This window comes from Tachyglossus aculeatus, chromosome X1 (assembly GCF_015852505.1).
Source record: "Tachyglossus aculeatus isolate mTacAcu1 chromosome X1, mTacAcu1.pri, whole genome shotgun sequence".
NCBI lineage: Eukaryota > Metazoa > Chordata > Mammalia > Monotremata > Tachyglossidae > Tachyglossus > Tachyglossus aculeatus.
Window position 1 is genome coordinate 14932565 of NC_052101.1, and position 16133 is coordinate 14948697.

The following is a 16133-nucleotide window of genomic DNA, read 5'->3' on the forward strand; positions in this document are numbered from 1 at the left end:
AACCAGGACAGCAGCAATTTCTGTATTTTCCCTCCGAGAAAGTTCAGTGTCAAGAGCGTAGCACAATATTCTGCACACAATCACGTCCAAGTAAATCCCACTGATTAATTAATTCTGAGAGACGAAGAGGAGAAGAATGCACGAGATGTAAGATTCTCCCCTTTTCCTTTTGCTCTTTGCCTCCTTCTCTCCACTGCCCATTTCTAAATCCCATCCTTTTATACTGCCTCCTTGCCTGTCACTTTCTACCATACTAAGTTCCACGCTTTCACCATGGCTTTCGAAAAGTAGGACAGGTGAATTAGATTGCTGTGCCCAGAGCTTAAAAGGAAGCCCAAGTATATGGGTGTAAAATCTGCTAGCCTCTGCTGCGTCACACGTAAACAATCAATCAATCGTATTTATTGAGCGCTTACTGTGTGCAGAGCACTGTACTAAGCACTTGGGAAGTACAAGTTGGCAACATATAGAGACAGTCCCTACCCAACAGTGGGCTCACAGTCTAAAAGTCTAAAACATAGTGTCGAGGAACAAAGCTCAGGCTGCTTCTGTTGTCGAGAGGAGGTAGAAGATGTCATTTGTGTCACACCCTCTTATTTCCTGCTCCACTGAGGGCATCCCTTCCCCATCCCACCATATCCCCTTGCCCCATTGGGGGCCGGGTTTCAGACAGGAAGCTTTACCTGAAATCCTTTATGAGTTCTGGAATTTTTCTCCCTGTCCCAAGTTTTCCTTAAGAACTTAAAATGTTTCCTTGACGAGATGTTCTTCTCTGAGTTCGCTTCCTCTCCCAGCACTCTGTGAAGAGGCCAACTTCCCTACCAAACTGGGTAGGAGAAACTTATCCATTTCAGAATTTGGTAACGATGTCCTCTGAGACCAGGGTGTTCCTAGTCATTTTACCCTTAGAAAAGTATATACACATTTTATACATTTTGTACACAGATTTCCCTGGAATGTGGCCTTCTTTTACATGTAGTATTCTGGTTTTAACAGACCAAGATTCCTAGGACTGTTCCCTGCAAGCACCCCATTTTCTTTTACAACAAATATATTTAGATGTACTTTCCCCACTCTATCTCCCCAACTTTTTCCTCCAAGACATTGTTCAAAAGCAAATCCATATTTTCAACATGTGGCTAGGGAGACTGATTAATCAGTGGTTTATAAGATCAACTAGAGCTTTGAGAGAGACGCATTTTTTTTCTTCAACGTGGCCTCGACTTAATTTAATCTTTTGCTAGAGTTCAGAGTTCATCATTTGTGCTATGCTTGAGAAAAAGTAGTAAGGGAAACAACCAAACGTCTAAATCCTAGAAACACTAGTTTCATAATATCATCTTAGAATAACCCTTAAAATAAAAGATTTCACATTCAGTCCATAAAAATATTTGCCAGTCAATAAAAATACTTGCTTAATGGAAACACTCCAGTTTCTACCCCTGGGAACTGGGGTGATTTGGATATCTGGTTCTTCCCAGCCCAGCTCCAGAAGGTTACATAAGACGACAAAGATGTTGGGATATCTAAAAAGCCAAATGATCCACCACATGAAAGATAATCTGGAAATAGGTTTGCAAATACTTCTGTAAAAAGATTTCAATTGTATTAATTTGATTTCCTCCCAGACCATCAGAGGCAAAGTCCAAAGTGAAATATGCTGTTTATGCTTCCGACTGTTAAGAGGTTGGAATTAAGTCATATCAAATTTCAGCCAGAAAAATAACTGACCTGATTAATGTTCACTTCTTCTGGCTAATCTCTAGTTTAGTGAAATAACAATTAAATGATTTTATGTGCAGTGACATTCAAGATAGCTGACGCATTTTCCTGTTTTCGGCTTTGCTGTTGATAGCTTCCCATTGGCAACCTTGCTTCAACAAGAGCAGTGTCAGCCCCTCGGTCGCTGTTTCCTGCACATCGCCATGTGAACTCTCATTGACTTATTGTGGGAAAACTTGAGTTAATAGAGGGCAAGAATCTGTTCAGATCACACTGCTAAAACTCCAGAGAGGGTCATCAGTGACAGGCGCTGTAAGAATGCCTGGTAGGGAGATGATGGAATTTTGTTTTTATGGAAAATTACTATGATGGTGCCTTTTGATTTTTTTTTAATGGTACTTGTTAAGCACTTACTATGTTCCAGGCACTGTACTACGGGCTGGGATAGTGTGGCTCAGTGGAAAGAGCACGGGCTTTGGAGTCAGAGGTCATGGGTTCAAACCCAGGCTCCGGCAACTGTCAACTGTGTGACTTCGGGCAAGTCACTTAACTTCTCTGGGCCTCAGTTACCTCATCTGTAAAATGGGGATTAAAACTGTGAGCCCCCTGTGGGACAACCTGATCACCTTGTAACCTCCCCAATGCTTAGAACAGTGCTTTGCACATAGTAAGCACTTAACAAATGCCATTATTATTATTATTATTATTATAGTATAATCTTATGCCATCTTATAGCTATTTTTTATCATTTGTGGTGACTAAATGGAGAGAGGGTATGGGAATCCATCATACGCAATTTTATTTCTGACATGTCAGAGTTTGAATCTCTCTCTCTCTTGACTGACAAGGTCCTGACACACCCCATCCTATGACTGCAAGATACTTTTATTACAGTAGGCCAACTTCACTGCAGTGGTTCCCCACTACCAACAAGAAGAATTGCCTCATTTAGCAGCCAGGTTTAATACAGTTGGAAAGTCCCAGAAGAAACCCCCAAACAGGTATCTCCTTGAATGAACTTTGTGTTTCAAACTTCCTTTCAGAAACAAAACCAGCTTGCGTCTTTAACAGCGTGGAGTACTATGACGGGGACATGTTTCGAATGGATGCTTGTCGCTTCTGCCGATGCCAAGGAGGTGTTTCCATTTGTTTCTCCGCGCAGTGTGGTGAGCTGAACTGTGACAGATACTATGTGCCTGAAGGAGAGTGCTGTCCAGTATGCGAAGGTAATTGTTGAAAAATAATTGAAGTCACTCAAATGTCTTTTATGCTTGCCTGATACTCACTAATGAATGGACTCAAAGTATAATAATACATCTTCATTCAATGTCACCGAAACCCTAGAAATCCCTAAGGGGAGTCATTTGATCCATCTGATTCTCTCCCTGGTAAACGTTTAAGCTCCTTGTGGACAGGGAATATATCGCTTGTTCTGTACTTACAAAGCTTCTTGTACAGTGCACTGCACCAGTTGCGTCCTCAATCATGTAGTTATTACTATTGAAGGAGGAAATGATGATGACAGTGGTAATTAAGTGCTTACTGTGTGCCAAACACTATAGTAAGTGCTGGGGGTAAAAGCAAAATAATCAGGTATAGTACCTGTCTCACATGGGGGTCACAGTAAAAGGGAGAGGGAGAACATGGAATTGAATCCCCATTTTACAGATGGGTGAAATGAAGCTCAGAGATGTTAAGTGATTTGCCCAAGGTCACGCAGCAAACAAGCAGCAGAGGTGGGATTAGATCCCAGGTCCACACCCTTTCCACTAGATCATATTGCTTCTTAGGCCTTTCTGTTACCGTAGTAGTCTATTGAGTAACAGTTCCTTTCAAGGACAGAGTCATCTGTGCGAATGTAGGTAGCCTGCTTTCTCAGACTGGCCGATTCTCCACCCAATCTTTTTCTGTGGTCTAGTTCCGTTGCCTGGCCTCACTGTCTGTATTTTCAACCCTCAATCATTTTTATGGCTTTCATTTTGACCTTCTCCAAGACCTCTCTCCACCCCACCGACCCCCTCCAAAAAAAAAAAAAAAAAAACTAGACATATTTGGGGCTTTCTCAGCAAAGTATGAGTGGGAGGATAATCTAGTTCTTCCTTTGCATCTCTGGAATGGAAATGTTCCTGTTTGTGCATTCCAGGATGAGGCTTATTACCCAATAACTGAATTCCTTTATCATGTTCTAGCTTGATTTTAGTAGAACTGAAAACTATATTGCTGGACCTAATTTGACTACTTTAAAATATTTAAATTCCTCAACTTGCAGGAGTAAAGGCCCAATTTCACCCTTTCCAAAACATTACTCCTTGCCTCCGGGAAAGATGTTTCATGTTCACAGGGCTGCGACATTAGAAATTTGAGTCAAACTTTATCTCCTTCTACTCTCCACTCAGTTTATTGTTGTCTTGGCTGTATTCTAGAGAGAATATTCAGGCTGATGGTAAAAAAAAAAATCTATGCCTGTGTGACTGCCGTTATAGTTGCCTCGGCAAAGATCCTGTTTTTGTCTTACTTCCCCCAATTGAAGTCTGGTCCTTGAGTGCTATGAAGAGTGTAGGGCAATGTGGTTTTTTTAAGTGTTACCGAAAGCCACGTCTACCTCAAGGCATGCATCCTTTCGTGTCCTTGGCGGCCTGCCCTTGAAAGGCTGGACCTTATTGACTTAAGTCTTCACTGTTCCCCTCAGATGACTCCAGCTTTTATGCATCTCTAAAACAAAGAAAGAGTAAAAAATGGCTTTTACCAGTGGCTAGAAGCAGGGTGGCGTACCAGAAGGAGCATGGTCCTGGGAGACAGAAGACCTGGGTTCTAATCCTGGTTCAGCCCTTGGCTGTTGTGAGTGACTTTACGCAAGTCACTTCACTTCTCTTTGCCCCAGTTTCCTCATCTTTCCATTGGGAATTAAACACACATTCTGCCTCCTGGTCATTCATTCAGTCGTATTTACTGAGCACTTACTGTGTGCAGAGCACTGTAGTAAGCACTTGGGAGAGTGCAGTATAACAATAAACAGACACATTCCGTGCCCACAACGAGCATCCAGTCTAGAGGAGGCTGTGAGACCCATGTGAGATGGGAACTGTGTCCAGTCTAATTATCTTGTATCTACCCTACAGTACCCTAATTGTTTGTAAGCACTTAAATATCATTATAATTATTATTAATATTACTATTATTGTTGTTCCCTCATAATTATACTTCTTAGCATGGATAACTGCAGGAACTTTATTGTCTACCTTAACTAACTTCCAAACACTACTGCAAGGCCCTCTGGCGTGATAGAAAAATGACTCCTCCTAACAGCTTTGACTATAAAACACCTGGATTGGCAGCCCATCTTTTTTCCAAATCTGTAGTGTGTTGAGTTGCATCATGGAGCCCCTGTAACACTACTGACAAAGATTAAAAGCTCCTACGTCCAAACCCCACCTAACTGGAAAGCTTTAGAGGGACCTATCACCCAGGTGTAAGGGAGCTGACTTTGAATGGTCCCGAATCCCCTGCAGCAGTGATGTCAGAGCAGTAGAAACAGTGAGACTCAATTTGAAGCCCCTGTGCCTCCCATAGAAAAAGCAATTATCTCTAGCATTAATGCAGCGAGGAGGCTATTGACTGGTTATCAGAAGTGCTTGTGTGTGAATCAGGAGTTTCTAAGCCATCAACGGTCTTTCTGCTGTAAAAGTCATCCCAGGGAAAGCGTCAGTTAGGAGTCTAGCAGAGTAAATGAGAAACAGGCTCAGCGGTGGGATCTGTGGTGAGATTTTCAGATCCAACCATCCTACAACTGGGCTTTTCATCAGGCGTCCTTCCTTGCTCCTCACAACGATATTTTCCACCCATAGTTCCCACAGTGGCTCCTAACTCTGTGTCCTGTAACGGGGCCCAGAGGCTGTCTGCAATATCCAGGTAGCCAAACTGACCTTGACTCCTGGGTTTCAAATCATTAATAATTAATAATAATTATGGCATTTGTTAAGCACTTACTCTGTGCCAAGCACTGTCTAAGCATTGGCGTAGGTACAAGTTAATCAGGTTGGACGCGGTCCCTGTCCCACATGAGGCTCACTCTTAATCCCCATTTTACAGGTGAGGCCCAGAGAAGTTAAGTGACTTGCCTGAGGTCACACAGCAGACACAAGGTGGAGCCAGGATTAGAATCCAGGTCCTTATGATTCCCAGGCCCGTGCTGTATCCACTAAGCCATGCTGCTGAGTTCTTGCTGTGGCACCTGTGCCTTGTGAGTCCAGAGCCCTTTATTGATGAAGTCAGAGTAGTCTGCACACTCCTTGTTGGCAGGGAATAGTTGCTTGTTCTGTCCTTCCATTCATTCGTTCAATTGAATTTATTGAGCGCTTACTGTGTGCAGAGCACTGAACTAAGCGTTTTGGAGAGCACAGTGCAACAATAAAGAGACACATTCCCTGCCCACAGTGAGCTTACAGTGAAGAGGGAGGGACACAGAAATGACTATAAATAAAGTGTTAATCCTTATTACTACTTATTAAGTGTTAATACAGTTCGTTACACCCAGTATGTGCTCCGTGCTACTGCTAGTCCTGAGAATAGCAATATCAGTTTATACTAGGAAGGAAACAGATGCCATATTCTCTCCACTTAGCAGTTGATAAAAATGAGGTGTGAGTAGCCAGTGTGATTTAGCTGCACTCTCACAACAAGTTTGTGGACAGTCAAAAATGAGGCTGGATTCCCTACTTTGAGATCACCTCCCAGGGGTTTTCAAGCACTCTGTCCAACTGTCCAACTTCCTCCTGTGATTTTCATGTTTTAGGTCGCCATCATTTCAGGCTGTGACAGGGCTAGGACCCTGCAGCATACACAGAAAATGTGTGACATTTCCCTAATCCCCAAGAGACCTCCCTGAGAAGCCACTCCGGGCTCCTCCCAAGCAGTGGCCATCTGGCATTGGCCGAACTCTGCAACTTTAAGGAATTTCCATGGCTGCGGCTAAGCACGGCGTTCTCACAGCCCTGTTTCTTACCTGCTGATTTTGTGCTTCGATTCAGATCCAGTGTACCCGTTTAACAATCCTGCTGGCTGCTATGCCAGTGGTCAGATCCGAGCGCACGGTGACCGCTGGAGGGAAGATGACTGCACTTTTTGCCAGTGTAGCAATGGAGAACCTCATTGTGTCGCCACGGCCTGTGGACAGAGCTGCTTGAACCCTGTTAAAGTGCCTGGGGAATGCTGTCCAGTGTGTGAAGGTAAACCGTGCGTCGCACCCGCCCTTGCCACACTCCCTATAGACCCTGGGGCCTAATTTCCCAGCACCCTAAGCCGAAGAAACCCATCAACCTCACTCTTGAATTTATAAACATATTTATGCCCATCCTAAGCACCCTTGTATATTTATTCAGTAATGGGTTCAACTATTTATTTTGACTATTCTAGTTATAAATATTTTTGTATCGGTTCCCTACATTAGAACGTAAGTGCTTTGAAGACAGGAATGTGGCACTTTTTCATTCTGTACTTCCCAAGGGCAATTACCAGGGTGTTTAGTAGGTCTAGAGTATTATTTTTTATTTTATTTTATTTTATTTTTTTGATGGCATTTGTTAGAGGCTAGAGATGGTAAGCGTCTGGGGAGAAGACTTAGAAGAGCATAGGCCTGTCACTTGACCCAAAGTTCAATTCACAAGTGCATAAGGATATGTAAGCTGGCCCTTAAGTACTCTCTTACCAAGTTGGTGTCAACATTAACTGGGGTGAATAGATTACAGTATTTGACCAGCCAGCGGTCCAACACTTCAAGCTCCAGGATGGATTTAGCCTTTTTTGGCTTGCGTGTCCTATTTTCTCCTCTTGTTTCCACTTGAAAAGTCAGATTTTCGTGATTTCATTTCCTAGCCATCAATGTTTTTATGGTGCTTAGACCTTTCCCCTGTATTTTGTACGGTCAGTATCAAATCCGGTGTTGGTTACCATATTTAAATAAGCGGAAGAGGTTGGGAAATGGTCTGGAGAAGAGTGTGGAAATGATAAAGGAAATAGAAAATGGGGCCATGAGAAAAGTAAAAGGAATTAAGGTTGGTTAGTCATGACTTTTTATGGGAGAACGTGGATGACCAAAATTATTTAGAGAAGCAGCGTGGTCTAATGGAAAGAGCACAGGCCTGGAACTCAGAAGACCTGAGTACTAATCTTGGCTCTGCCACTTGTCCTCTGTGTGCCCTTGGGCAAATCACTTAACTGCTCTGTGCCTCAGTTTCCTTAACTGTAAAATGGGGATTAAGACTGTGAGCACGTGTGTGACAAGGATTATATCCTGTCTGATTAGCTTGTTTCTACCTCAGCGCTTAGTACAGTGCCAGACACATAGCATTTAACAAATAACACAAAAAAGCTCAAATTATAGCAGAAGTATTGCCTGATTTATAAGGTTGATTATTAGGGTGAAAGAAACACTAAACGTTTTCACCCAAAAGAAGTTATAAAGTCCCTGCCAATTCTAAGACTAGTTAGATTATTTGTAATATTTCACACTCAAACTGGGTTGTGTAAGATCATTGTTTTTACAGTATTTGACCAGCCAGCGGTCCAACACTTCAAGCTCCAGGATGGATTTAGCCTTTTTTGGCTTGTGTGTCCTATTTTCTCCTCTTATTTCCACTTGAAAAGTCAGATTTTTGTGATTTCATTTCCTAGCCATCAATGTTTTTATGGTGCTTAGACCTTTCCCCTATATTTTGTACGGTCAATATCAAATCCGGTGTTGGTTACCATATTTAAATAAGCGGTAGAGGTTGGGAAATGGTCTGGAGAAGAGTGTGGAAATGATAAAGGAACTAGTTTTCCACAGGGATTTTGTGAAATTATCTGCAATTGGAATTCAGGATGTGGTTGACTTCAGCGATTATTGACATGGACTGGCTACCAACTTAAAATTACCTCTCTGGACTTGGTAATTATTTGCCAAAATTATTGGCCTTTTGGTTCTGAGGGTCATTTCTCAGCAAAAGGAATCTCCCTTGAAGTCTTCAAACTACTATAAAGTGAATTACCAGTCACATTAGTTGCTCTCTGCTGGATTTCATTAGGTAGGAATAGCATGGATTCAGTTGATGAAGCTTAACTTCAGTTCTACTGCTATATTGGGGCAGGTGGCTTGAAAGAAGAGTCATAGTTGATCCCACAGAGCAAGGCCAAGAGCTATTTAGAGCAGGCGTTATCTAATTCAGGATTGATTTTCAGAAACCTGTGAAATGATCGTGTAACAGAAAACCTTGAGGAGTTCTGAGTTCTTAGTGGAGAAATAAAAAGCTGTCTTTACCTCTATTACAGCTGTTGCATAAGATCTATTGAGGGCTTTAATCCAGTGGTCGTTTGTAATTAAGCATTTCTGCTTCCCAACTTCACCCCAGCCTTTTCCCACCTGCTCTCCTTTTGTTAAGCCTGTCTGAGATCAGAAGGGGATTCTGAGCACGTCTGGGAGCAGAGTGTAAAATGATGTGGCAGCTTCTAACAGTGTGGGCTAGTGGAAAGAACACAGGGCAGGGAGTCAGAAGACTCAGGTTCTAGTCTCAGCCCTGCCACTTGCCGGCTGTGTGACTTTTGGGCACGTCACTTAACTTCCCTGTGCCTCGGTTGCCTCACCTGCTAAAATGGGCATTAAAATATCTATTCCCTCCACCCCCCCCTTCAGGCTGTGAGCCCCATGTGGGACAGGGATTGTGTCCAATCTGAATATCATATGCATCAAGCACATAGTGTCCAATCTGAATATCATATGCGTCAAGCACATAGTTTTTAAAATGCCTAATTATTAGTATGTATTATTTTCAGTGTTCATTTATTCAATCGTATTTATTGAGCACTTACTGTGTGCAGAGCACTGTACTAAGCACTTGGGAAAAACAGTTCAGCAACAGAGACAATCCCTGCCCACAACAGGCTCACAGTCTAGAAGGAGGGAAACAGACATCAAAACAAGTAAACAGGCATCAGTGCCATCATTATAAATGAATAGAATTATAGATATGTACACATAATTAATAAAAACAAATGGAATTATAATTATAAATATGTACATATATACACACAAGTGCTGTGGGGTGGGGAGGGGGATAGAGTAAAGGGAGCGAATCAGGGGGAAAAGGGGGGCTTAGTCTGGGAAGGCCTCCTGGAGGAGGTGAGCTTTCAGTAGGGCTTTGGGCTTCGGAGTAGTTCCCCCATCATCATCAATCGTATTTATTGAGCACTTACTGTGTGCAGAGCACTGTACTAAGCGCTCACACATGGCCGCATTTTAAGCATTGTGCATTTCCTAAAAGGTTATGAGTTTGAGTTTCTGCAATGCTTCCATTTTCCCTGACTAAGCCCCCCTCTCCTCTTCTCCCACTCCTTTCTGCATCACCCTGTCTTCCTCCCTTCATTCATCCTCCCTCCCAGCCCCACAGCACATATTTGTTATTCATTTATTCATTTATATGGATGTCTGTCTCCCCCTCTAAACTGTGAGCTCACTGTGGGCAGGGAATGTGTCTGTTGTATTGTGTTCTCCCACGCGCTTAGTACAGTGCTTTGCACACAGTAAGTGCTCAGTAAATAGGATTGAAGGAATAAATGAATGGCGTGATTAGATCAGTCCTTGAGGCATCCTAACCCATCGACACAGTTTAGAAGGAGATTTTCTTCAAGCTGGCCAGAAAAGCCCGTACCAGGCACCCTTTTAGGGAGTAGCTATTGGGTATGAGAAATGGTATGTTTCCAGTGCAGCTCCGAGTGCTGCCTTGATGATTAGTCTTGAACGAATCAGCTACTGTTTGCCTAAAGAAGAGTAGGACATGGGGCACAGTGCTCCAGAGAGGAACAGAAGTCTCCCAAATTTATAATTATTCCTACCTTGTTGAGGGATCAAAAACAGCACTCGAACCTAACGCAGTGCTGCTCCCAAGCACCTCCTAGTACTGAGGGAAAGCATCATTATGCAGTGTTCATGGTAGATTTAAGGCTCAGCAAGGCACTCGGTTTAAAGGAGACCTAGTTCCATATTTCCAATTTTAGAGATGGATATTAAAACACTAAGCAGCATTTTTCTTGTCTAAATAAGGCTACGTAATAAGTGATGAACTCATAGCAAATGACCAACTGTAACAAATGCTAAACTCAGGTCTCTGATCCTGGTTAGTAGTGGGTGTCAAATTAATTTTTTTTCCTTATTACCTGAAGTAACAGAGGATAGCACTCCCTAGAGAGTATAAGGATGTGTAAAGGATGTAAAGTATAAGGATGCAAAAATAGCACATTTCAGTTCTTTGGTGTCAACATTGTGGATGTAACGTTTCAGAGTCCATGAGAAACTATTTTCTGGAATTGACTTTAATGCCGACAAGACCCAATGGCAATTGTTTGCTGAGAATAATGTTTTCTATTCAGCAGACACCAAACTGAGACCTCGGGCTGTATGGTTCTGTAGTGAGGAGGAAGCCTTTAGTAAGGAAACCTGGATGTTACTTCTAATTAGTTGCCTTTCATGGCTCTCCCAAAGTTTATTGTCACCAGTGCTATCACAGCTCAAAACAATGCAGATAAAGGGAATCATCCTAATTTGTTCCTAACTTCAGTGCTTCCAAGCCTATGACTGCCACATTGATTTCCTCAGGACTCACCTGAGACCACTGGTAAAACTTGCTTAGGACCATTCTCCCACTTTTCTATAAACTTAAACTTAGGGACAGCCGGTGCTGATTGCAAGCTGAATGGAGTGAAAATATTTCATTTTCTTCTTTCTTCGGGTATCCCTACTCCATCCTAATAAGGGAATTATGTTTCTAAGGCTCATGATTTCCCAACTAAGGACAGTAAATTTCCCCAATGAATGAATCTCAAAAGTTCAAACTTGGGGCTGTTAATTTTCATTTAATCAACAAGGGAAGGAGGTGGGGGGGTGAGGTCAGTGGTGGAGGGAAGAACAGAGTCTGGAATGCTAACTATGTGAATAAAAAATATTTAGTCACTCTTGAAATGATAGGAATGTTTTTCCAACAAGCTTAAATAAACACATGCTCTATGGGGGAAGTGTTTAACTTTTTTGGACATGAGACAGCTCTCAGGCAACAGAACAGAAGTTAATAAAGGTTAAGAGGCACGCCCTTCAGGAAAGGCAGAGATTCCTTTTTAGATGAGATACTACGTAGGAAAGGAGAGAGAGAGAGAGAGAGAGAGAGAGAGAGCATGTGTGCATTTTAGAGGAAGAAAATTTTCTCTTATACAAATTGCAGGGACATTGGTCTAAATCACAAAAATCAACCCTGTTCATGACTCATGTCAACTCCATCAGGAAACCACTGCAAATCTGACAGTTTGCAGTCAGAGTTCCTTCCTATTGGCAAGGTTTGAGAGAGTTATTCTGTACTGAAATGCAGGTGTTCCACTCTGCCCATGCTAAAGGGCTCTTCTCTTGTACATCCTGCTTCAGGGATACAGAAACGTGACCTTTATATAAGGTGTATGATCCTGTTTCTCACTTAGTTTATTGGTGCTCATTTTCCCAAATGAACTGATTTTAAAAGAAAATATGACTAGGGCCCAAGGACTAAGTACCATAGTACCAGAACTTGCTCTAAAGACCCTAGATGAAGTTTGAGAATGGATCGTACACAAGGAATTTCTCCCTGGTTCATATGTGATTCACTCATGATTGCAAACTTCCGTGGGGTTATGATGGTAATCCCAGAGTGTGGAACTTGGTTCGGAACAATTTGAATGAGCTCAGAGTCTGAAATTACCATTCACTCATGATTGCAAACTTCCGTGGGGTTATGATGGTGATCCTGGAGTGTGGAACTTGGTTCGGAACAATTTGAATGAGCTCAGAGTCTAAAATCACCATTCGACCAAATGCTCCTTGACTTCCACTTTCTTATCTCTGCCTCACCAAACTGTCAGCCACAGGTACAGAGATTGGTAACGGGGGAGGAGGAAGAGGAGAGAGGAAGCAAAAAGTTTGAATTCACCTGCTATTCTTCCCCTCATGAAAAGGCACAAAGAAATACTCCCCACAACTTTCCGGTGCCAAAGAGCAACCCAGATCAGTAGGAAAGTTCTCCCTCCCGGAGAAACAACCTAAAGAAGGAGCTGTGGTGATTTCTTTTTGCCTGGCCAGAGGATTTCCCCATCAGTTGAGGCAAAGTTACTGTGCACTCTTAGAATATAAAGTCCTTATCAGGTATCATATCACTCAGGAAAGAGCAGCGCAGTTTGGCTATCTATACACTATTGAAACTAGACTCACTGATGAAAGACATCTCCCAGGCACTGGCCTCTTTTAACCTTTGTCAGGAAGACCCAACTTTGGAACCGGGCATTGAGGAGGTCCTGACTTTGCCCTCAGCTAGTCAATTGTTTCAAAACCTTGAGAGCCACCCAGCAGAGTAGGTTAATAAGATAAATGCCAACTAAACACTGAAATACTAAATGAAGACAGAACTTCTTTCTAAATCTCCCCACCCACATTCTCCATCCCTTCTCTGGAATGTGTCTTTTTCCAGTCCCTTGCTCATCATATAAACCCCTGCGCATGTAAGAATGTTTTTACGTCGTCCTTCGAGCTTGTGTATACATGAGCTCAATTATTTATTCTGACTCCTTGAGTTGTAAATATTTTTGTGTTTGCCAACCTCATTAGAATGTAAGCTCCTTGCGACAAGGAATGTGTCACTTCCAGATTCTGCACTTCCCAAGGAAGAAGGATTGGCTTTGAAGCACTCAATCAGCTCACCCCATCCTCCATTACCTGACAAATCTCCTGTTACGGCGCAGCCTGCACACTCCGCTCTTCTAATGCCAGCGTACTCGTGGTGCCCTGACCTCCTCCATCTCGCCACCAACCTCTTTCCCACATCCTCCTCCTAGTCTGGAACTCTTCCCCCCTCCATATATGCCAAACCACCACTCTCTCCACCTTCAGAGCATTACTAAGGTCACATTTCCACTGAGAGGCCTTCCCCAATTAAGCCCTCTTTTTCCCGGCTCTTTCTCCCTTCTTCATCATCTGTGCACTTCAATCTGTGACCTTTGGATACTTGAGAAGCAGCGTGGCTCATTGTAAAGAGCCCAGGCTTTGGAGTCAGAGGTCACGGGTTCAAATCCTGGCTCCTCCAATTGTCAGCTGTGTGACTTTGGGCAAGTCACTTAGCTTCTCTGGGCCTCAGTTATCTCATCTGTAAAATGGGGATGAAGACTGTGAGCACCCCATGGGACAACCTGATCACTTTGTAACCTCCCCAGTGCTTAGAACAGTGCTTTGCACATAGTAAGCACTTATTAAATGCCATTAAAAAAAAAGGTCACATAACTTCTCTGGGCTTACATTACCTCATCTGTAAAATGGGGATTTAGGACTGTGAGCCCCCCGTGGGACAACCTGATCACCATGTAACCTCCCCAGCGCTTAGAACAGTGCTTTGCACATAGTAAGCGCTTAGTAAATGCCATCATTATTATTATTATTTGATATTCGCCCCACCCCTAACCCTACAGCACTTACGTACATATCTTTAAATTATATATTATAAATTACTTATTTATTCATATTACTGTCTAGACTGTAAGCTCAGTATTGTCAGGGAACATGAATGCTACTTCTATTGTACTCTCCCAAGCACCTAGTACAGTGCTTCACATATAGTAAGCACTCAATAAACACGACTGAACTCAGTGTATGCTATTACTAATAACTTTCATCATTCTCTTGATAGAACAACTCCAAGATATTCTTTATTATTGTTTCTGATTGGTCTCACTTATGAGTTGATTTGATTTAGTCAAGCACTAACAGCTTTAATGCATAATAAATTGCATATGGAATGCAGCATAAGAACAGCGCAAAAAGATGAGGACATAATTCTTCATTTGTTGACTTCAGTTGGTTTAGAACTATCCTATGAAATAAACATATACTAAAGGAATGTAGACTGTCTCTTAAAGGGCTTTTACAATTACCTAATTGTCATCAATAATGTGGTTTTCTAGACAGAATATAATTAGTTAAGGAACACCTAAAACTCAGGAGGAAAAATATCAAGTATGAATAAGTAAAGTGGGAAATGATTGTATATGATTATGACGTGAGATTCTGCAGTTGGGAACATTCTGACACCTTCAGTTTCAAAGTGAATTATGAAGGTTCTTCCCCAAAACAGCTAATTGCCAAAGTTGTGATGATGGAGGCACTCAAAGGAGAAAGGAACAACCGGAGGTGTTACGGCTGCAAAAATTGGAAAACTCTAACTGCATCAGTTTGGTTTCCATGATTTAAGAGATTTAAAATTTAAAAAGTCCCTTCCCTCCTTTCCTGCTCCCCCCCATTCCACCCGGGAATTCCTTCTGACAAACAATTTTTACAGGCTTGCATTGTCACTCCATTCATAGATAGAGATGTCCCGTATTTGGCTTAATGTGGGAAAATTCCATCTCCTCCGCCTTACACTGACAGAAATAGCTGCAGAAGTAGAGATCGTGCGGTGCAAATAGTTCCTTGCCTAGGTATCAACTAGCCTAGATTCAGTCCTCTGGTAGCAGGACAAGTATGGATGTGTCCCCTACAGCTAATTAAGCTGTCGCCTTCATTTCAACCTCACCCAGGTTTATCATCGGAGGTTTTATAGCTTCTAAATAGACTAAACTTTTCAGCTTCCTAGAGGTTTGATGCCTAGAGGGTAGGAGTTTTAGCCAAGTTGTGCAGGGCTCATTTTCAGGGAGGGAATGAGTCTGAAGAGGGAACGTAACTATTCAGTTGTCTTTCTTACCACTCGGAATGGTGCTTTGAGAGCCACAGTAGAAAGATCCTATAGAAATGTAAGAGCAAACCAAAGGGAGCTCCTCTTCAGAATGCTTGGATTTTGTCATAATCCTCCTTCTAAAAGTTATAAAGGGCTCTGATTTTCTCAGGATTGTTCAGGGGTTCCTGAAAAATTGGATTAGAGAAGCAGCGTGGCTCAGTGGAAAGAACATGGGCTTTGGAGTCAGAGGTCATGGGTTCAAATGCCCGCTCCGCCAATTGCCAGCCGTGTGACTTTGGGCAAGTCACTTAACTTCTCTGGGCCTCAGTTACCTCATCTCCAAAATGGGGATTAAGACTGTGAGCCCCTCGTGGGACAACCTGATCACCTTGCCTCCCCCCAGCACTTTGCACATAGTAAGCGCTTAACAAATGCCATCATTATTATTATTATTAGAGAATAGATTTTTCAGTAGAAATGATCTAGGTAGCTTAAGACCAGTTACTCCAGCAGTTGGCTTTTCAAGGTAATGAGGAAAAGCCACAAGTTGTCAATATGACATCCTTGAAAGCAATTTTGCTGTATAGACCAATCCCACTAATAAAAGGATGAACCTAAAGTGATCATAAAACCCTGGTAGTTCAGTTGTGCACCTCTGCTCTTAAA

General features: G+C 42.4%; 1 protein-coding gene across 1 annotated transcript in view; it reads left to right on the plus strand.

The window, feature by feature from the left end:
• The window catches only part of CRIM1 (cysteine rich transmembrane BMP regulator 1), a 227383-nt gene that overhangs the window by 157397 nt on the left and 53853 nt on the right, over positions 1 to 16133 (plus strand). Inside the window, exons 9-10 of the mRNA XM_038771661.1 lie at positions 2766 to 2948; positions 6750 to 6947. Coding sequence (XP_038627589.1) covers positions 2766 to 2948; positions 6750 to 6947 — 381 coding nt within the window. The remainder of the gene's footprint in view (positions 1 to 2765; positions 2949 to 6749; positions 6948 to 16133) is intronic.